At 38.1% G+C, this 22,631-nt stretch overlaps 1 protein-coding gene across 2 annotated transcripts in view; it reads left to right on the top strand.

Moving 5' to 3' along the window:
* The window catches only part of NADK (NAD kinase), a 40,405-nt gene that overhangs the window by 14,977 nt on the left and 2,797 nt on the right, over positions 1-22,631 (top strand). Inside the window, exons 3-11 of one of the 2 annotated variants that reach the window (XM_038377140.2) lie at positions 8,471-8,554; positions 14,125-14,254; positions 14,794-14,902; positions 15,150-15,235; positions 15,569-15,671; positions 16,993-17,147; positions 18,504-18,603; positions 19,487-19,644; positions 20,925-21,007. In XM_038377140.2, coding sequence (XP_038233068.1) covers positions 8,471-8,554; positions 14,125-14,254; positions 14,794-14,902; positions 15,150-15,235; positions 15,569-15,671; positions 16,993-17,147; positions 18,504-18,603; positions 19,487-19,644; positions 20,925-21,007 — 1,008 coding nt within the window. Of the gene's footprint in view, positions 1-8,470; positions 8,555-10,345; positions 11,354-14,124; positions 14,255-14,793; positions 14,903-15,149; positions 15,236-15,568; positions 15,672-16,992; positions 17,148-18,503; positions 18,604-19,486; positions 19,645-20,924; positions 21,008-22,631 lie in introns of those variants that run through there. The other variant, XM_043499876.1, reaches the window with a different exon arrangement.

Genomic DNA, 22,631 nt, shown 5'->3' with positions numbered 1-22,631 from the left:
AGGGTGGCACAAAAGTAATTTTATTCATAGATCATAATTAGTGCACCAAGAAATCTCTATTGCCTTCCTCGAACCAGATTGTTAACCTACTAGTAATGCCCTTATGTCACATGGGGATCCTGGATTTAACTTCTGGTGTGGCATTTCTCAGACCAACAATGGCAGGTAAAGACTGTACTGTGGAGGCAGTATGCTTTGAGGGAGGGAGTACCTTGCACTACTGAACTCTGACCATCCAGATGCCTGAAGGGCATGGCAAAATTCTAAAGGCGCTGCTTACCAGAGAGGATTGTCTCCCCCATCCAAACTGTGTTGCTAGCAGTATTGTTGCTGCAATGTGGAACATTTGTAGGTGAGACTATAAGGATGGGGGGAAAGGGGTTGGGGGAGAGGGACTCCCAAATCAAAGAAAAGAGGATCTCAAAACAGACTGTAAGCCGATTAAATGTTTTCTAATAAGTGTCGCTTCTGTGGAGTTTCTTTAGGCTAATGTACTTAAAAATTTTTGGAGGATGTTCTTGCAGGATCAGTGGAAACCTTTTAATGCTTGAAGTTTTCTGTTATTGCCTATGGACTGCACAGTACAATATAAGAAAACAAAGTATGTAGAAATATATCCTATAATTAACAGCATTTAAGTGCAGAAATTTGATTGTGTTCATAGGATTTTAAACACCTAATATTAGTCTACATGAGTAAAAGGCCTGTTGGCCTAAATTCTGCTCTCTCCTTTCTAGGTGTGAATATTTCCAAGTAATAATTTTTTTTTTTTTTGGTAGTTAGGAAACCTGTGTTTTGTTTTTGTTTTTTCTATTGGGCACACATTTCTTAATTTGTTTCCGTTTTCTTTTGTTTAGCTTGCTCTCTGATGGATAGAAATTGCTCTGAAACTACAATCTATCTTTGCAGTCAGGGATATCCATTCGTGGTTTGAATGAGGTTTACTACTTAAAATATATTTTATTAAAATTTCTTTAAGTCACTCTTTGGCTGGTTTTGTGATTCTTTGACCACCAGTTCAAAGGAACTTGTAAAATGTCAAATTAAAATTATCTTAGGTTTGCTATGCAGTATTTGTAATTGAGTACTTCTGTCTATATATCAACTTAGCAGGCTCTCTCTCCATAGTTCAATACATTTCTAAAGCACATTAGTACATTATAAGTAGAATAGAAAATGGTAATAATACCTTCTTATCTCTATTCACTTAATAAAAGAATCTTACCTTTGATTAAATGGCTCATGTATTCAATCCTGATAAAACCCTTACCTAAAACCTATTTTAATTATATAATGCCTTAGAAAGATGTACATGGTGCTGTACAGTGGGTAAATTGTATCAAATATGGATTTCTTTATCAGAGTTGAGGATCTGATCCCTTAAGCTTTTGAGCTGCTTCTATTCTCAATGAATGCCACAGGAGTTGAGGTTATGCTGCAGCATGCAGGATCAGGTCCCGAAAGGTACAAATCCATACAATGCACAATGTTGTAATACTGCAAACACTTGACGTTGTGTATAACTTTCATTGCTTAAATGCCATGTGAGAACAGAGGTATTTAGAGGTTGCCTTTTGTAGGAGGAGCAGGAAGGAGTTTCTTTCATGCCATTCCTTAAGGTTTGAAAAAATATGCAGGTGAAAGGGACAGAACAATTTTTTTGGGGGCGGGGGAGAAATTGAGTGGAGTGGATGCTGTCGGAGGGTACATGAGCAAGGGAATAGTTTACTATCCTAATTTAAAACATGATCATTTCAAAATGTATGAAGACTTTATCAGTGCTGCCTTCATTCCTCTACACATACTTGTAATTCTTGTTCATCCTTAATATACTATTAAGAAATAGTGTCATTAAAATCCTTTTATGTTTGTTTTTCTTCTTGCTAATAATAGAATAAATAAGGATAAGTATAAAAATATCTACTACTGTCTCCTCCTCTGTCAGGCTTGGTAATGCTTGAAATTTATACTAATACATTGTACTGACACATCAGTTAAATCACCTTGAAGAAGAGTTCTGTGTAAACTCAAAAGCTTGTCTCTCTCACCAATAGAAATTGGTCCAATAAGAGATATTACTTCACCCACCATGTGTCTCTGATATCGATAAAGGCCAATTTTATTGGCCTGCTGGAAAGGGAGAAATTGTTGTTATATTTATTTTTATTAGTAGAATACAAATTTTATTAAAACTTCTTAAAAAAAAAAAAGTGGAACTAACAGGATGTCACCGCAATCACTTGCTTTTATGTTGTTTCTCTTTCTTCCACTGTTCATATAATGTTGTATTTTGGCAGATTGTAAACTCTCTGGGGCTGGGAATGAGTCAGCACATTACATGAATTAATCAGAAACAGGAGAGGCATATATCCCTGTTGTCACTTTTCAGTGGAAATGACTATAATGCTTATGGTAACATTTACATAGTGCTTTACAATCATTAGCTAATTATTCCAATAGATATGGGAGGTAGGTAAACTTTATCCACATTTTACTGGTTAGGGGAGGTGGGTGGAAGCTGAAGCAGAAAGATTGTGACTTCTCCAAGGTAAACTTGTGTTAGAACTGGTATTAGTCCCATGTTCAGGCAGCTAGACCGTGCCCCTCTTTGTTTGAGCTAAAGTGAAATTCAGAACTCGCATTTCCATTGGAGGTGTAATATAATCTAACCCTTCTATTAAATGTACAAAACAAAAATCGGAACCTTCTGCAATTACACTGGAAATGCTTGCTCCAATTCTTCACTCATTTGGGTGTGTTTGGTATCTTACTCTGCAAGGTTTTGCAAGTTACTGCCTCAGCTCTTTGAGGCTGAGGAAATAAATACCTCTTAGATTATATGAATGAATTCTGGGATAAAGTAATATTTAGTGATTGGCAAATATTAACTCAAAATAAAAGTTGCGAGGAAAAAGTCTTTTTCCACAACTCTTGATCTCCATTACCTGCCTGTCTTGGCTTCATGCTGCTTTTACTTCACAATAAGGACCAAGGGACTCATGGTCACCTGCATAAAAATGCCTAGAAAGCTGGATTCTTCAGCATTACATTTGCAGCAAAATGAAGAATCTGTTTTTTCCAATTTCTGAGCCAGAAGGAGTGCTTATAGAAGTTTTCTTCAAGTCCTGGAGGCATTTCTGATGATCTGACAACCAAGCCCCTCTGCAACAGTCTTTTACTCCTGTGGGCATTCTGCAAATTTTATTTGTCAAATAAATGTGGAGGCTCCAGCATGGTAATGAGGAGCATAGGCCACTGGCTGCACAGAGGTGGGAGATAACTGTGCGCCACTGCCCCCCCCGAGACACTGACTCAGCAGTGAGGCTGCACCCAACCTTGCCACAGTGTAAGGACTGGGCCTGCCCTTCTGTGCCAGGTGCATCAGGTGTGGGCAGGCAGGTTCAGCAAGGCAGGATCCGAGTGTGGAGAGGCTTAGTGTGTGGGGGTCGAGGTTTGGGTCGAGAGGGTTCTGTGTGGGGCAATATGGGTGTGGACAGCTCAGTGGGGGATCTGGATGCAGGGGGAATCTGGATGCACAGGGGCTTGTTGAGGAGTTCTTGGTGCAACGGTGATGGGACTCCGCAGGGAGGTCCAGGTGAAGGTGGTTGGGGCTCAGCAGAGGGCTATAGGTGTGGGGGCCCAGATGCTGGTGTTTGGGGCTTGGTGGGGTGGGAATCTGGATGCGGGTGGTTCATCGGGATGGTCCAGGTGCAGGGGGAGTGGGGCTCATGGGGGGGGCGTGTTCTGAGTGCAGGGCAGGGGTGAGGTTGACGGAAGGGTCTGGGTATGAGGGGGTCTGGATGCACAGGCGGATGGGGGAGCACTTCCTCCACAGGGATCCCTTTCCCTGCAGCTGAGGAGTGATGGGCGCAGGAAGCGAGTGGGTGGTGGGGGCAGTTTGCATAGCTTTCTTCAGCCAGGGGAGAAATCTGGGGATGGGTCTGACCCGGCCACGGATACTGTGCAAGGGAAGAGGAACTCCCATCCTCCCCAGCCCAGCTGTGACTAGCAGCTGAGCCCGGTGCAGGGTAGGAGCCACCAGCCAGTCTTCCCCATTCTCATTCCCTGCGCCACTGTGATTTACTTCTCTGCCGGCTGCCCGGGGCCCCTGAAACGTACTGCTGGGGAGGGTCACAGGGCTGCTTTTGTGGCTTTCCTTTGCTTCCCCATCAGAAAGTCATTTTTCTACAGGGAAGCAAATAAATCTGCAGGGGACATAATTTCTGTGCATGTGCAGTGGTGCAGAATTCCCCCAGGAGTAAGTCTTTACTATGTGATTTAACAGTAGCTACCTCATGAATTCTGTGGTCCATATGAAAGGTGGGACTTCTGGTCTGTACCATAGGTAAAACATCACTAACAAGCCTAAAATGGCTTTGTTAATTATTTCCCAGGTCTTATAGAAGTGAGATTTTTTTTATTTTAACTTTTTACCTTTTACCATTCCTTAACTATTGTCAAGGAAAGGACCCAGATTGTAAACTAAATGCTTTGGCAGGTTGTCTTATGGCCTCTGTTTCTTTACACACTGGAATGATTAATCTGTTAATTAGTATAACTCATTTTGTTGTTAATTGTTATTAATCAGTTTAATTGGTTGGTGTAACTGACTTTAGCTACTTCAAGTTAAACACTGGAAACCATAATATATCATAAGCAAAAACTCCTCTCTTCACTTTTCACTAAGGCTTCAAAAATTGTACTTATCTGTACAGTTAGGGGCCTCTGTGTTTGGCTTAATCCTTCACATGCCATCCTTTATGCTGTTTAGGGCATGTGTTCACTGCCAAAATAATCCCCCATGACAGCAGTTCTCACAGCCCGGGTTCTACAGACTTGAGCTCACACTGCGGTGCTAAAAACAGCCATGTAGATGCTCCCACTCAGGTTCTGAAACCTGGGGAGTGGGGTGGGTTTCAGAGCCAGAGTAAGAACATCTGTGTGGCTGTTTAACAACACCATAGCACAGGTTTGAGTCTGTTGACCCAGGCTCTGAAACTCACTGCTGCAGGTCTAGACACATTTCCCCAGGCCTCCAAGTTGGTCTGTTACTATCTCCAAAACACCATCACATTTGATACTACCTAGGTCAGTCTTTGGATGAAATTTTCATGGCATCTCATCTTCACTGCCACATTTATTTTTTGCCAAGTCCCTCCTCTATTTCTAAATGGGTTGGGATCTCATTTTGCCCCTACTGGCAATCAAGATTACAAAGTTACATTCCCAGTTGTGCCTTAACTTTCTGAGACACCTTGATAAGTTATATATAACCTCTCTGTGCCTCAAGTAATCTTTAAATGGCTATCTATCCAATGTTAGGCTTTGCTTATGTTTGTAAAGCACTTTGATCCTCTGAAACATGCTATTGAAATGCAATTTTGTATTTTATCAATCAAAAGTCCACTGGCTCTGTGACGTGCTGGCATAGTCCTTCTTAAATTCCATATAATCTGTTCATGTGATTTGACCACAGACTATCAACAAATAATAATTTTAAAAAATTTAGTTTGGGACTAGAATGTCCGCAGCAGAAAAGTGTGTGTCTCAACTCTCCATCACTTGCCTTCCTCCCCTTGTACTAGAGAGAAAATGCTAATATTGCTGAATCCAGAAATTATGAATTTTGTTTTTTTCCCCTCATTTGGGATTCTTTTACAAATTCTGTAAATCGACTAGTGACTGCCTTTGTCATACAGTAGTTGATGGAAAGATTAATGTTAACAAACAAACCAGACAGATTGATGGTAAAGTAGGAATTTTTTGCATTTGACATTCTATGTATCTCCATGTACCCTCCTTTAAATGCTATTGTGTAATTCCAATCCACTATTTCTCAGAGGTGATGGTACATAGGCCACCTTTCTGCATCACTTTATAGTATTTTCCCCATATAGTAATTCAGTTAATTATCAGAAGTTACACTTAATTTGGCTTCTTTAGCCTTTGACTATGCAAGAATTCTTTCAGTGGCTGGTGATGGAGAGAAAAAGAAGCTTTTTTTTTTTTATGTTCCAAACAAAACTCTTGTAGGAAAAATACTAGTAATTCAGGACATGCACAAAGCTCTGATACTACAAATATACATATGCTTAACTTTACTATTATGAGCAGTCCCACTGATTTCATGTTTAAAGTGCATAAGTGTTTGCAGGGTTGGGGCTGTTGTGATAAGGCCTACAAATTTACCCTAATCATGAGTTCAGTTTGTAAGAAGTGAGTCTAAATTCATAAAATGTCACAATTTATAATAACAGATGTGGATGAGAACCAGAGAAACTGGATTAGTTGAAACCAAAGATGCCACATTGATATAATCCAAGGACTGTTGAAATTATGCTTGTTAAAAACCAATATATGGAGCCAAAAATTAATTAACCAAAATTGGTGTTGGATATTAGGCCTAATTGGTGGACAATTCTACCCATCACTCACTTTTTGGATCCTTTAAAAGAGAGAGTTTTTTGGAGGGGCTGGGTGGGGAGAATACTCAAGGAGAACAAACCAAAGCTACTGAGCAAGCTTCACTGTCATGTCTGGCACTCCTACTACCTCCTCAGTCCCTGGACCTTTTTTATTCTAATCCAGAGGGATGTCCTGACCAGACTGGGCCAGAGAAAGAAACATTGTTTAAGTTATGTTAACACCTTTGGTCCATTTATTCCATTTAAATTAATACAACAGGGATTAAATCATTTTGGCTTGTACATTGCCCAAGACCTGAAAATGTATTCAGGCATGGTGAACTTTATTGAAAATGATTGTCAAGGACCACACTACATGTCTCAGTTTAAGACATAGGGTACCTTTTTAAATGTGCATACCTGTTAAGAATATATTTTAGGAGTGGGTGTTGTGTATCTATACAATATATATCAATCATTTTGCAAAATGTATTAGTTCTAAAATTGGATGCTATTATCTTTTCGGTAGGATCTTTAATGAAGGTATAGCGTTTTAAGAAAATTAGGAAACAAGTGTGCTGAATTAGGATGAATGTGTTTGTGGTTATATGGACTGAAGTCCCTTGGAAACTGATTCAAGGCAGTCTTTACAGCTGTCTAATCACAAAAAATACCAGTTACTGCTGTGTCTCCCTGGAACATGGCCTGAGAAAATTAAAAAGATATGAAAGAATAGGTTTTGGTCTTTGGCTTTGAAGTTCTGAATGTGTATCTGCAACTGTTTTGTATGTTGATTGTTTGGAGAACACTTAATTTGTGCTAAAATACTTTATCATTTAAAGTGCATATGTCCTAAAATACAGTATGAAAAAAGCCCTGGTAGCTTTCCTTCTTAGTAGTTTAAATATTTAACTAGGTACACAGGTTCTGTTGCAAAATATTTAGTGAAGGCCATGAAACTATTGAACTATATAACAAAGACAGAACACAGACATTGTTTTGCTGGGCAATATTACAACTGGAATATATGTGCTGTTTTGCTTGTCTTGTTAGTTAAGCCTTCTTCAAAAATTTGCTGAGAGTCTCAAGTTTGGTGTAGTGTCTTAATGTTGTGCTGTAACTTCAGGAAATTTGCTGCACTGCCTAAAAAGTTGTAATCACCTGGTGGATCCAACAGCTGAACACTCTTAAGTTCTCCACATTCTTATTGTTGGTGGTTGTTGCTTAAGTATTGGTTTAGGATTACATGTTGTGTGGTTGGAAAAACTTGTCTACTAGTCATTCATAATCTTTACAGTAGTTTAGGAAAAAAACACTAAAAGTTGACTCTTAAGAATTATGTATTTTTAATTCTGATATGGGAGTTTAGTTTTTTAACAATATATGCTTTCACTTTTCACACTGTTAGGAAGAATTTGAAGTTTATATTGTTGATTTTAGTTTTTCATTTTTATGCTCAAGATTATTTCACAGTCAAGTGAGTTTGATCTTCACCTACTATCTCTAGTGGACTTTTGTCCCATTACAAAACAGCACATCTACTAGCCTTTGCTCAGGAGGAAACCAGGACTGAAATAACAGGAATGTTGCAGGTCAGGATTGATGTGCACTGGCAGAACTGTGTAGGGGAAACTTCACTGTCGCAGTGGCATTATTGAGTTTGTGGTGTTTCCTATATAGGGAATGGAGGTGAAGCTGGAACGAGTCAAGTAAGTCTATTTGGTACTAGGATACTAGAAGTGTAGTCATATGCTATGTAGAAATATTCAATACACAGACTAGATGAGCTTCTACTAATGCTTCAACTTCAATAATCACTGAAGTCAACATATGGTGCTCAAATGCAGCCCTGTAGATACCAGCAACTGCATTTTAACGTTGTGTGTGCAAGTTTTTGTATAGAATTACATCGACTTGCTGATCAGCTGCATACTGATACTTTAGAAATGTAATTTCCCCCATCTTTCTTTTTTTAGCATTAACTACTTCAAAGAAGCAGATAATTTGGATAATGAATATAATACATTCCTACTTCAGCTTTCCCTTACACGTGTTTCATTTTTCAGGAGGACACGCTCCTTGCATGGACCATGCCCAGTCACCACATTTGGACCAAAGGCATGTATGCTGCAAAACCCTAAAACTATAATGTAAGTACCTCTTTTTAAAATGCACAGTATTTTCATCCTACATTCAGGAAAATATCTTGATCTGTCTTTTTAATCAATATCCACTGTATTTTATGCAGCGTTTAAACAAAGATTTTTTCAGTTAGCTTAAGTGCCTGCGTAGAATCTGATGCAGCCAAAAATCTATGTACCATTTGCACCACACAAGCCCTGAAAAAACATCTTGTGAGGAGGATAGATAGTGTATATATTGAACTGGACTCTTAAAAGTAAAATCAGTGTGCTGCTTAGCTTAATCTTTGTGATTTAGAAAAACGTATAAATACAGTCTTGTAAAGTCATTGGTTTACTCACCCTATATCTCTGTTTGTGATTCATATTTTTGTCACCTTAAAAAATCACACTTATGCATTATCTCACGGTCATATTTCTGCTACTCCCTATGTTTAACTAGCTTTTCTTGTGCTGTTACTGACAGCAGCCAGTTATCTGGGTTACATTTCTTTAGGGGTTGCTTTAACAAAGTGTTTCAGGAATACACCACTTTCTTCCCAGCTCTGTAATCACATCAGCCAACTCCCTCGGTACCCTTGGATGCATTAGGTGCGGACCCATGGACTTGTGTATGTCCAGCTTTTCTAAATAGCCCATAACCTGTTCTTTCACCACTGAGAGCTGCTCACCTCCTCCCCATACTGTGCTGCCCAGCGCAGCAGACTGGGAGCTGACCTTGTCTGTGAAGACCAAAGCCAAAAAAGTATTGAGTACTTCAGCTTTATCCACATCATCTGTCACTAGGTTGCCTCCCCCATTCAGTAAGGGTCCCACATTTTCCCTGACCACCTTTTTGTTGCTAACATACCTATAGAAATCCTTCTTGTTACCCTTCACATCCCTTGCTAGCTGCAAACTCTAATTGTGCTTTGGCCTTCCTGATTACACCCCTGCATGATCATGCAATATTTTTATACTCCTCCTTAGTCATCTGTCCAAGCTTCCACTTCTTGTAAGCTTCCTTTTTGTGTTTAAGCTCACCGAAGATTTCTCTGTTAAGCCAAGTTGGTTGCCTGCCATATTTGCTATACTTTCTGCACATCGGGATGGTTAGTTCCTGAGCCCTCAATACAGCTTCTTTAAAATACAGCCAATTCTCTGGACTCCTTTCCCCCTCATATTAGCCTCCCAGGGGATCCTGCCCATCAGTTCCCTGAGGGAGTCAAAGTCTGCTTTTCTGAAGTCCAGGGTCTGTATTCTGTTGCTCTCTTTTCTTCCTTTTGCCAGGATCCTGAACTCAACCATATCATAGTTACTGCTGCCCAGGTTGCCACCCACATCTACTTCTCTTCCCCTATTCTGCTTAGTTTCAAGCTGATAGTTCTAGAGTTACAGTACTGTAGGTGCATGTTCATGAATTGAAGCGCTTTGCCTGTTACACCTGCTGTAGGTGAAACTAAGCTCAACCAGGCAGTTTTGCTTACCTCATGCACTGCTGGTAAAGTGAGTGCAGAAATAAGGCATTACTTCAATTCTTCAGGTGGTCTTGGCCAGTGGACATCAGTTGCATAGCATAAAAATTATGCCTATTTCTTTTGAGCAGACGCTGAATTCATTCCTAATTTGGTAAATAGGAATGGGATGAGAGAGAAGGTAAATACCAATTTGGACTAACCATCTTGGTAAACATCTCTTTAAAATAAGTTGGTGGGTGCACTGTTACTGTAATTCAGTGGTTCCCAAACTTGTTCCACCACTTGTGCAGGGAAAGCCCCTGGCAGGCCGGGCCGGTTTGTTTACCTGCCACGTCCGCGGCTCCAAAGTAAAGTGATCTGGATTTTTAAATGTGCATTTAAATTGGTAATTTTTCCTCAAAGTGTGTTGGTGATTTTTCCAGTAAGGGTGTGGAGGAAATTGTGATCTGCAGGCAGGTCTTTAACTTCCTTATGGCCTCTGTCAACAGGAGTCTGTGGCTCTGATTGTAATTTGTTTAAAGTTTTGCTTACATCATGTATTTCACCACCTGATTGTGGCAAATATACTCCTCCCCATGGGCTGACCCAGAGCTGTACAATATAATGATAGCATGTCAAGATTAGTCCAGTACAGAGACTGTAGGCAGTACTAAGAGCGCTCTGATTGCCAAGAAAAAGACAGCTCATGCAGTGTTCAGAATTGCTGGGGAGATGAGGATATTCTCAGGTCATCAGTGAAAGGCTGTTCAGAAATCTAAACTGTAAATGATAGTTTCAGCTTTTAAGAATTGTATTTTTAAAGTCAGATAATTTCCTGATTGTCATTTTAAAATACTTTCAGCAAGAGGAATGTAACAGAAAATCCTACACTAGAGTGCGAAGGCAGCACTTTATATAAAAGCACAAAATCTGAGTCTTTTTCAGTTCTAGTGTTTGACAGAATTGAAGAAATTTGTGGAAAAAGCTATTGAAATGACTGAATGGACTGAATTTTAATGAAATCAAATACTATATTTTTGGTAGCTTTTAGTCTCAGTTAAACTTCTTTGAAAAGGGGTTTTGCAAATGCAAGACATTAGGATGTGTCTAAATACTTTTTTTGTAGCACTTGTATAAGGAATTTTTCTGTGAAGCAACAAAAACTTTTTATCGGGACTATTTGAAACGTTCACCTGGATATCAACTTCAGACAAAAATGATTTGTTTAAGGTAGCAGTTCAGTTAAAAATGATTAGGTCAAGGCCTTTTCTGGAGTTCTGTTTATTGCACTTGCACGACTTTTGAAGAAAGCCATGAAAATCTTTAAGCATGTTATGAATGATCCCTCGTTTAATAGAACTGCAAGGAAATGGTGAGTACAGTGAAATAATAAACTGTTTGTCTTGTTTGTTTGAATAAAGTCCATATGAGTTCTGATGTGTTCTCATATTACTAAGTGACATCGTACTGATACAATCTGCAGTTTTTACAGCTGATGGAGAACCAGCCTGATTATGTTGAAATGTCTTTATCCTGTCTCTTTGTTACAGAGATGAGGATATTCTAATTTACTTTCTGAAAACTTGTAGAGGAGAAACAACACTGCTTCCTTCGTGGTCATTAATGTTGAAAATGACTTGTAAAATTTGAATCCCTTTTCCCTTTGAAATTATTTTTGCAGCAATTCAAAATTAATCTCAAATGTGCTGCTTGTGACTTTCCTTTGTTGTTCAATTCCTTACTCCTTCAGGATTTATTTTTAATAACAGTTCAGTTAGTAGTTGGATGGTGAAATTGGAGGAGATTTTAAAGTGTGTAGTTACTTTAGTTTGTGATGACCTTTGAAACACAATTCTTAGTCTTCAAAACTAAAACATCTAATAGGATTAAATATAGTGGAGAAAAGAATGGAGGAAACTGAAGACCTTGTAGATGGCATGGGGTAATTGAGTTCTGATCCCTGTTCTCACTTTTACATTCTGTTACATCTATATAAAAAATACAGTACTGTTTGTCAGTGACTGTGTACTTGGTGTTTTGGTATTTCACTACAGTCTGTAGTTAATGCTACCTATGTACATACAATATACGTATAAGCAATTCTGGATATAGGAGCTGATCTTTTCAGCTTTTATCTTGCAATTCAGGATAGCTTCATGAAACTTTGACCCTATGTATGTTGGAGATGCTAGGGGGTATAAAACAACTGTGTTTGTTTTAACCCTCTATCAAAAGATGGCTATTCCAAATCTGTTTGCAAATTTGGCTTGTTCAGCATTTGCATTAATCCACTTTTCTGCCTAGATTATATCTACAGCATATGGAAAAAGATGAGATGCTTATAAACTGCTAAGGACAAGTGTAAAATGATTACTCAGCTTTAGACATGCATGCTAAAGAAATAGAGCAGAATGTAGATGTGTTCCCTAAATCAGCTAAATGTATTATGGAGCCACAGTTGTTGCTTCATATTTAGGATTGCAACTGAGGTTCCATTACAGATTTTTCCTTCCCAAAAAATCCACAGAAAGTTATATTGGTTTAATTGTTAGATTAGATCTGAGGCTAAGGTTCTTTTTGTAAAATTAGAAGCAAGTTTGACACACTGAAAAGTGAATTGGACAGTAAAACTTTTTTTTTTTTTTTAAAGGAAAATATGCACTCTCATCCAGCAAGAACCTTAGTGAAGTTTTTGTGTAGGAATAGAATCAAGTGAACAGCTGTTTAGCTAAGCTAATTAGTTATGCCTTCTGAATAGCATTATTGTAATATCTCCCAAGAGGAAATATAAAATGTTTACGTAGGGAACTTCCCAGACTAGAGCTGAAATATTTAAAACTTCCCTTTACAATTCTTGACTTGTTTTGGTTTTAATGATTTCAGATTGAGAGTCTCATTGATTAAAATGCTTTCCCTCTTTTTATTCTACTGCCATTTTGGATTAATTTGATGGCTATGTTCAAGTCTGAAGAAAAACTGTAGGACTGATAATCTGTAGCATTTAAAATTTAGCCATAAATGGTTTTGGCTGAAGCTTGGTAGGTAAATTTTGAGTGGCTGTATCAAAATACTAAGGAAAACATACCTTTAAAATAATTCTTTGAGAGAAGACTGTGTTTACTGTTTAGATTGACATAGACCCATGCTGAATATTATAGTGTTGGATGAAAAGCATAGGTAGTCTTTCATGTTACTGCTTCCTCACATTTTCAATTTAATGCTTCACCACTCTGATAGTCCAAGTGGAATGGCCCCTAATGCAAGAGACAGGAGCACAGTTGCTGGAAGTCTGTTAGGGTATGTCTACACAGCAACTACACACCTTTGGGTGGCCCATGCCAACCACCTTGGACTCACGGGGCTCAGGCTGCAGGGCTGTCTCATGGCTGTGTAGACTTCTGGGCTCAGGCTGCAGTCCTGGCTCTGGGACCTGCAAAGCAGGAGGTTCCAGAGCTTGGGCTGCAAGCCAAGCCCAGAAGTCTACACGGCTATGAAACAGCCCTGCGACCCTAGCCTAGGTCGGCTGGCACTGGGAACCTAGTTGCTGTGTAGACACACCCTTAGTGGAGTGTTCTGGTAGTTCAAGAAAGGGCTTTAGTAGCAATCATTATGCTCCCACCAGAAACAAAGGACCCATGTTCTCAAACTTCTCTAGCATGTTTGTACCTGCAGGAATAGGCACCTTAATATTACTTTAGTCTGTCAACTTAGTGGGGAAATAAGAATTGCTATATTGGGGCAGAAAAATGGTCCATCTAGTCAGAACCCTATACAGTATAAAGCAGTGCTGTTTGGCTCCAAGAAAACTGCTTTCGTTATAAATCACTGTATAATTGTTTAGTTGCATCCTTCCGGACCTCTCATGATTAAAACTAGAACATTTTCTTAATAAAGACTGAACAGAATGTTCTCAATGAAAAGTGCAATCACATATTTGCTGAAAGCTGGTGTGGCATTGCATTGTAGCCAGTCTGGTCTCTTTACTAGGTTAAATTTAGCTATAATATTAAGGTTTTTCATGATTTATTCACCTCTCTTTTAGTCCAGTATACTTTAGTTAAAGGGGACTGTTAACTTGATGGTCATGAAATTACAATCCATTTTCCTACATATAATAGTTATACTGTTGATTTCCCTCCACAGGCATATTCAGGACCCAGCAAGTCAGCGGTTGACATGGAACAAACCTCCAAAGAGTGTCCTTGTTATCAAAAAGATTCATGATGCCAGTCTACTACAGCCTTTTAAAGAGCTCTGTGTATATCTTACTGAGGTAATTCAAAGTGTGAGTGTTTAGACTTTTGCATAGTTACAGTATAACCATCTCGTATTTAATTTGTATGTATTAGCTTTCTGACAGAAGGAGTACATAGAATTGTATGAATAAGTCAATACATATAGAGAACAACAGGTTTAATAAATTGTTAAACTTTAAAACAAATTACTCTCTTGCTATAAGAGTTCAGTTTAATTTAGCCTAAAGGAATTTGCTTCTTTAACATAGATGAATAGGGTAAAATACTCATTTCATTATGCCTTGAGAAAAATATTAGAAAACGTAGCAGTGTTACCATATCACAGGCATGTAAGGAAAATTCCAAAGTTTAGTTTCCAATAATTCAGTCGTTATGTGGCCTTCATATGACAATAAGTGTTAGGCTTAAATGCTGCAGGATTGTAACAATCAGTCTTGTAATATTTTACATCGTCATATATAATTTAAATCATTTTAAACTAATAGAATATTGCTCAGGTGCTTGTCATTTCATTTAACAGATTTTTTTTTTTAGTAAATAATTATGCTTCTTTTAGGAGAACAACATGATAGTTTATGTAGAAAAAAAAGTGCTAGAAGACCCAGCCATAGTTAATGATGACAATTTTGGACCAGTGAAGAAGAAATTTTGCACTTTCAGAGAAGGTATAGTAATGATTTCTTAAAATCTAGGTTTACTGCCTTTTTATTCAGTTTCCTTAGTGATCCATTCAAATGAATCAGAATTGTCTGATGGAAACCTATTCTTGATAAACCCATGTAGCCGTTTTGATAGTGTCAATCATTTACACTTGTAAATTAGCATCGGTGTGCTGCACCAAATTTATTCCATAAATTGAAACCTGTGATACATTATGTAAATTAAACCTTTATTTTCAATGTTATCCTCTAGATTATGATGATATCTCCAATCAAATAGACTTTATCATATGCCTAGGAGGAGATGGTACCTTGCTTTATGCTTCTTCACTTTTTCAGGTGAGTCCTATAGGGAAGAGTAATTAGAGGTCCTTTCCCTAATCAAGTCCTCTATGTTAGAGACAATCTTGAAGTTTTCTGTCATGTTGTGTTTATTTTATTCTGCTCCTGCCAAGTCTCCCCTCTCATTCAAAATCATGACAGCTGTTTAGGTGAATTATACCTTTGTTTTTTACTATTATGCACAACTGAAGTAAAACCCATAATTAAGATATTTGCAGACAGATTGGGCTGTAATATGGTACCTCTTATACATTAAAAAGCATGGAAATAACATAAATGTTTGATTTGTACAACATTTAACAGCTTCCCAATTCTTCTTTCTATGGACAGGGCAGCGTACCTCCAGTTATGGCTTTTCATCTGGGATCTCTTGGATTTCTCACCCCCTTTAACTTTGAGAACTTTCAGTCCCAAGTTACTCAAGTTATAGAAGGTAAGCCTTCTAATGTCTTTGCTGCTTTTTAGAGAGTTATCCTTTATTTGTCCTGTTAGAGTTTTTCTTTAAAGTAGGACTCGGCTGAACTATCATACATAAATAAATAGATATTAACTTTCAATATCGTTTTCCTCGCTGATTTGAAAAGTTGGAATGGTCCAGAAATCACTTCTTGCTTGGTTGTGGTGTGTAAGGAAAGAATATAGAACTAATGTTTTGCACAATCTAGGAATATAAAATGCAAAAACCTAGATCTAATGGCATGGACATACACTAGATGACCCAACCACCTGTAACTTCTCAGTTTTTGTAAACAATGCCATCTTAAAATGGTAAGAAATCAAGCATCCAAAAGTCAGAAAACTCCAAAAATTAAAGTTTCTTCTTGAACGTTTTTTGTGAATCTAATATAAGCCTATTGATATGTTGTTAAATAGTAAACCATTCAAGTTTACATTGAATATGGAAAATTGGAATAGAAAATCATGTGCTGTGTGCCTTAGCACTGAAGGAGAAATCTTAACTTTTGAAGTTTGACACTTGAGTGCTTGATTTCTCAACCTGAAAGTTGCATTTACAGTAGTTCTTGGTATTTAAGTTGTGTTTGAAATAAAAGAAAAGAAAAAAAGCTGCTGGCACTGGTCGCTGAGAAATAAAGCTGCTCAGCTTGCATCCCAAAATTAAGACATCCAAAAATATTAACAGAATTTTCATGTTGTCTTTCAGAGTTCATACCTTTTTAAAAATGAACTGACTGACTTCATTCTTGTCTTACTTATGTCTCTCTGAGGATTATCAAACAAGCCAAATGCAAAGTTTCTAGATTCAGCTGCTTTAGGTTATGTACATGTAAATTCTCAGATTTCTCATTAGAACATATGGGGGAAAGTGGGTTGTTATGCTTGTTACTCAAATTTGACTCAAGTTTTGCTCATAGAATCATAGAATCTCAGGGTTGGAAGGGACCTCAGGAGGTCATCTAGTCCAACCCCCTGCTCAAAGCAGGACCAATCCCCAACTAAATCATTCCAGCCAGGGCTTTGTCAAGCCTGACCTTAAAAACCTCTAAGGAAGGAGATCCCACCACCTCCCTAGGTAATCCATTCCTTTAAAAAAAAAAAAAAAAAAATTCTGTTTTGAATTAAGACAAAGGATGGAAAATTCTCCTGCAAAAGAAACTTGAGAACATTTATTAACAACTGAAAATGGGGAAAAACGTTTCACAGTGAATGCTACCAGCTTGCTGTGTAAATGGTGCAATTCCTGATGATGTAGTAGGTGCCATTCTAGTGTGTGCGATTATATTTTTTTCTTATAGGCAATGCAGCGCTTGTTCTCCGGAGCAGACTGAAAGTGAAAGTAGTAAAGGAACACAGAGAGAAGAAGACATTGATACAAAATGGTATTGAAAAAAATGGAGTGATCTCTACAAGTCTAGAGATTGAAATGGGCAAGCAAATCATGCAATATCAGGTCAGAGTCTGAATAGCATAAAATGGGAAATAAGCAAAAGAACTAAGAAATAATTCACTCTTCACTTCAGAGAATCACCAGTTCTCTTTTGCGTACTGTATCTACACCCAATTTTATTTTTTTTTTATATATATATATATAGTATTATGACATCTATGATACCTGCTTCCACATAATTTCCAGAATGGTTATTAAGGATAATGAAGGAAGGGTGGGTGGAGTGTGCAGAAGCAACCTAATTGTGTTTAATTTCTGTAATATTCTGTGTCTGCACCAGAGGTTTCCTTACCTTTTGAAAACAAAAAAAATTACTTATAGTAATCTTTACCACTGAATCTCCTACTGATTCGTATAAGCAAAAGGGAAATCCATCAATGCCAATGGAAACTGGCTTTTGGCTTAGTACAGAGTGGATTTTGTTTTCACAAATACATTTTTGAGTTCAAAAAATGAATGTCAGGTGTTTTGTGTTTGTTAATTTATATAACTGTTTCAGTTATGTAGTAATCTATAATATGGAAGTCTTGGGCTATTTCTTAGAGGGGTTTGGGACAGAAAATGTGGCCAGGAGAGTGCAGGGTGGAGTTTAAAGAAATGATAAATTTTTGCTTCATGGATTTGTTACTTATTAATGGCATGTCTATAAACCCACAATTATCTACACAGTAGATGATGATGCTATTATGGTGGTAGTTGATCACTTTATGGCATCTCTTATTTAAAAGGAAAACCGTTTTAAATTTGCAAGCCTTAGATTCACCCTGCATCAAAGTTCAAATGTATCATTCTAGAATGCAGATTAGACTCTGTCTTTCTGCAGAGAATTTCATAATCTCATCTCATTGAATTGGGTCATGTATTGACTTCTATATCAAGCTCAGGTCTTTTGTAACTGGAATGTCTTTGGTAAATCAGCTTATTGCCATCATTAGGAAAAGGCTCCAGTGTACATATAACAAGGGGACGTATATGCTGCATATGAAGTAAATTGTACATAAAATATTAAACTTTTATCCATAATATGCCAAACCTTTCAGTAAAAAATGGCAGGAGAGGAAGCTAAATTTCAGTACAACAGTTAGATCACTGAAGAGTAATAACAAAGTGTAATATTCAGGGGAGTGCTTCCTCTTTGCCCGTTAGCTAATTTTTGATCCATTGCACCAAATAATCATTACAACTGGTGATCACTAAAACAAAAGTATGTAACTCCAGGACTAAGTTAAACTAACATTGTAATGGGGTGGGTGAGCAGAGGTTAACCTTTCAAAGATCTGGGAGACTTACTTAACTAGTCACTTGTCAAATATTATGCTTCCAGGGAAATAACTAACTAGTTGTACTGTACATTGTCAGGTCCTAAATGAAGTTGTAGTGGATCGAGGTCCTTCCTCCTACCTTTCCAATGTGGATGTTTTTCTAAATGGACACCTCATAACCACAGTGCAAGGTGACGGTAAGTCCATTTCATAATCAAAAAGCATATACCTCATACTGTTAAGACAGGGACAGGCTAATCAGCTCTTAAGTAGCTCCTACTTTTTTTAAAAAGGGTGCATTGTTTTATGAGGTAGAAATCAAGACCTCGGCTTCTGCTCCTGGGTTGTTGAAAACTAGGTGTGCAGAGGAGTGGTAAGTTTCATTTAAACAATTGCCGCAGCCCATAGAGCAGCACTGAAGGCAGACAAGCGGCTCACAGATTGTATCTTATTATGTGGAGGCCTGGTTTGTTTGTGTAGGGGAATTAGGGACAAAAGGCAAAGTGGGGGGGGGCGGCAAGGTTGGGGAAAATCCTGGAGTTGGATGTCTGAGGTTGCGGCAATCTTAAGATATTTAATGAAGTCACTACTTATTTAATATTAGCACTTCACCTGCAAAGCTCTTAAGAAAATGGAACCCTCCTACCCCTCTAAGGAAAGTGACTATATCTGCATTGTACAAAGGTGCAAGTTGAGGCACAGTGACTCGCCCAAGGCTTCAGAGGTGTAGTTTGTGCCAGTGCTCGGTTTGGGAAGATGTTTCTGGCTCCTGGTCATGTGGTGTTTACCACACCTGTCATATGAAATGTGAGTTTGTGGTTTAGAACGTTTCTATTTCGCCAATTTAACTTTTTATAAGCAATCTTTTAAAGCGTTTAGCTGAAAATTTCCAGTCTCTGCTACACCTGTGTTGAGTGGAGGAGAAATTCAGCTAATGACTGAAGTCGGAAAGAGATTTTTTTTTTTTTTTTAAAGTATTTTCAAATGAAGGAAGTGCAACAGTCCTGTTTCTTGGTCTCCTCTTAAATAACAGCATCAAGCCAAGCAGCCGCATGTGTAAAACTTTTGTTCCCTTCACAGGAGTGATTGTCTCCACACCAACTGGTAGCACGGCTTATGCGGCTGCAGCAGGAGCATCTATGATTCATCCAAATGTTCCTGCAATAATGATCACCCCAATCTGCCCTCACTCACTGTCCTTCAGACCCATTGTTGTTCCTGCAGGAGTTGAGCTCAAGGTTAAATTGTGTTCTTTCATTTTTTAAAAATAGAAACTTGTGGCGATAACTGTTAAAACTGGAAAAAAACCAAGGGGGTAGAATGTGTTCGTTACTATCCACCATGGCAAAACATTACTGAATACTGTAGAACTTTGTCAAGTACTCTTGAAGCAACATATACTTGTTTAGAAGAATAAACTTCTAGACCATGGGTCTCCACTGACTTGCACATTATATAGTCATCTGTACCTGTGCAGAGGGGTGTAAATACACTACCATTCTAATTAGTGTTTTATATCCATTTTGCATAGATGTAGATGACTACACAAGGTGAAAGGCAGTGAAGGATTAGAAACTGGTATCAAAAGTAGTATCTCAGCTTTCACGGTTGTGTAGTGAAAGTGGTATCAGCACATCTGTTATAAACTCTCTTTGTCTTTTACTACTGTGATTTAAATAATATAGTTCTGCAGAAAAATTTGGCGGGCAAGGTCTTAGTACAGAGTGGATTTTGTTTTCACAAATACATTTTTGAGTTCAAAAAATGAATGTCAGGTGTTTTGTGTTTATTAATTTATATAACTGTTTCAGTTATGTAGTAATCTATAATATAGAAGTCTTGGGCTATTTCTTAGAGGAGTGTGGGGCAGAAAATGTGGCCAGGAGAGCGCACGGTGGTTTAAAGAAATGATAAATTTTAGCTTCATGGATTTGTTATTTATTAATGGCATCTCTATAAACCCACAATTATCTACACAGTAGATGATGATGCTATTATGGTGGTAGTTGATCACTTTATGTCATCTCTTTTATTTAAAAGAAAAACTGTTTTAAATCTGCAAGCCTTAGATTCACCCTGCATCAAAGTTCAAATGTATCATTCTAGAATGCAGATTAGACTCTGTCTTTCTGCAGAGAATTTCATAATCTCATCTCATCTCATTGAATTGGGACATGTATTGACTTCTATATCAAGCTTAGGTCTTTCGTAACTGGAATGCCTTTGGTAAATCAGCTTATTGCCTTCATTAGGAAAAGGCTCCAATGTACATATAACAATGGGATGTATATGCTGCATATGAAGTAAATTGTATATAAAATAAACTTTTATCCATAATATGCCAAACCTTTCAGTAAAAAATGGCAGGAGAGGAAGCTAAATTTCAGTACAACAGTTAGATCACTGAAGAGTAATAACAAAGTGTAATATTCAGGGGAGTGCTTCCTCTTTGCCCTTTTAGCTACAAAAGCTCTTGTTATTATTTCCATCTTAAGTCTTCTGCTTTACTCTTCCTCAGATCATGCTGTCCCCTGATGCCAGGAACACAGCATGGGTTTCATTTGATGGGAGGAAGAGACAGGAAGTCTGCCATGGAGACAGGTAAAGATTTTTCTTTGACTGTTATCTTCCTTTGTAATACTGACACAAGTACCTGCCACACTTTCAAACTTGGGTTAGGGTTAATAGGGAAATGATTGGAGCTCTTATGATAGACCATCATGACCCTTAAATTTCAAGCTGAATTAAAAATGCTATATTGTTTCAGGCATTTTCTCACTTGAAAATACTTTTTTTTTCAATTGCATTTTAAAAGCAAATGAAGTGTCAGGAAAAATCATACAAACATTACTTAATGCATGTCCTTAAAGGATTCTGTGGACTTCAAGTTATAGTCCTGATCATGAAACCTGTTGAGTACAGTGAAGGGAATGTGAATTTCATGTACTCTGTACCTCTCAGGATAAGACCATATTTGTGCCCTGTGCCATTGGCGAGGTTGATAAAACATCATAAAGAGCAGATGTATCCCTTTGTTGTGCTCAAATAAACTTATACAACAGCAGATGCATTGATGGGCCCTTGCTACATTTAGTGACAGGATTCTGCAATTCATGAGAGACAGTGCTGTAGCTGAAAGAACTTAACCTCTTTATAGATACAGTGAAGTGTGAGAGCCCAGAGAGGATATGCTAAGAAGAAACCCCAAATTATCTTCTGCTTAGCTTGGTGGTTTCCTTCTTAGACAGGTCATGCTGTGTGACGCACTGCCTTTGTTTCATATTTGTGGGCAGGCAGGAAATTGGAAAATTGCCAGGATCTTGCACTTGGAGTCTTCTGTATTGCCCTGACCACTTGAAGAATGGAGGGGACAGAAAGATTAGGTTGACAGCAAGAGTCAGAGATCCCAATCTTAGATTTGGTGATTGGTCCTTTAGTAGAAAAGTTAGATTCTTCAGTATTTGCTGCCCTTATTTTTGAAATTTGAGGATCATGGTGACAGTTTAGTATTTTAAGGTGTTAAATTTTGAGTTGGTCCAAAGGTGAGGTTGTTAAACCCCAGCAAAGAAGAGGTAAGATGAGAGAGGGTTGTGAGCAAGGCAGATTGGCCTAGAACCCTCTGCTCCCAAGAGCTTTGATTTCAACATTTGTAAAGCACTCTGCTCACTGTGACAAGTATCAGGGGATAGCTGTGTTAGTTTGTATCCACAAAAACAACAAGGAGTCCGATGGCACCTTAAAGACTAACAGATTTATTTGAGCATAAGCTTTCGTGGGTAAAAACCCCACTTCTTCAGATGCATGGAGTGAAAATTACAGATGCAGACATAAATATACTGACACATGAAGAGAAGGGAGTTACCTCACAAGTGGAGAACCAGTGTTGACAGGGCCAATTCAATCAGGGTGGATGTAATACACTCCCAATAATAGATGAGGAGGTGTCAATTCCAGGAGAGGCAAAGCCGCAGACCCACAGTGATCAAATTGGCCCTGTCAACAATAAATTTGTTAGTCTTTAAGGTGCCATTGGACTCCTTGTTGTTTCTGCTTGCTGTATTGTTTAGGCACTGTGCCCCATCTTTGCCACCCCCAGGCTTTTTGGAAACTGACCATTCTCCAAAGGATTGAATTTTTAGTGATGTAGCCAGTGTCCCAAGGGTGTATTTAAAGAGAAAAAAATAAATCTGGGAATCCAGGACAGTTGGATTCTGTAACCACAAAT

This window comes from Dermochelys coriacea, chromosome 18 (assembly GCF_009764565.3).
Source record: "Dermochelys coriacea isolate rDerCor1 chromosome 18, rDerCor1.pri.v4, whole genome shotgun sequence".
Classification (NCBI taxonomy): Eukaryota; Metazoa; Chordata; order Testudines; family Dermochelyidae; genus Dermochelys; species Dermochelys coriacea.
The sequence above is the reverse complement of the archived record's forward strand: the minus strand, read 5'-3'. Positions and strand labels throughout refer to the sequence as shown.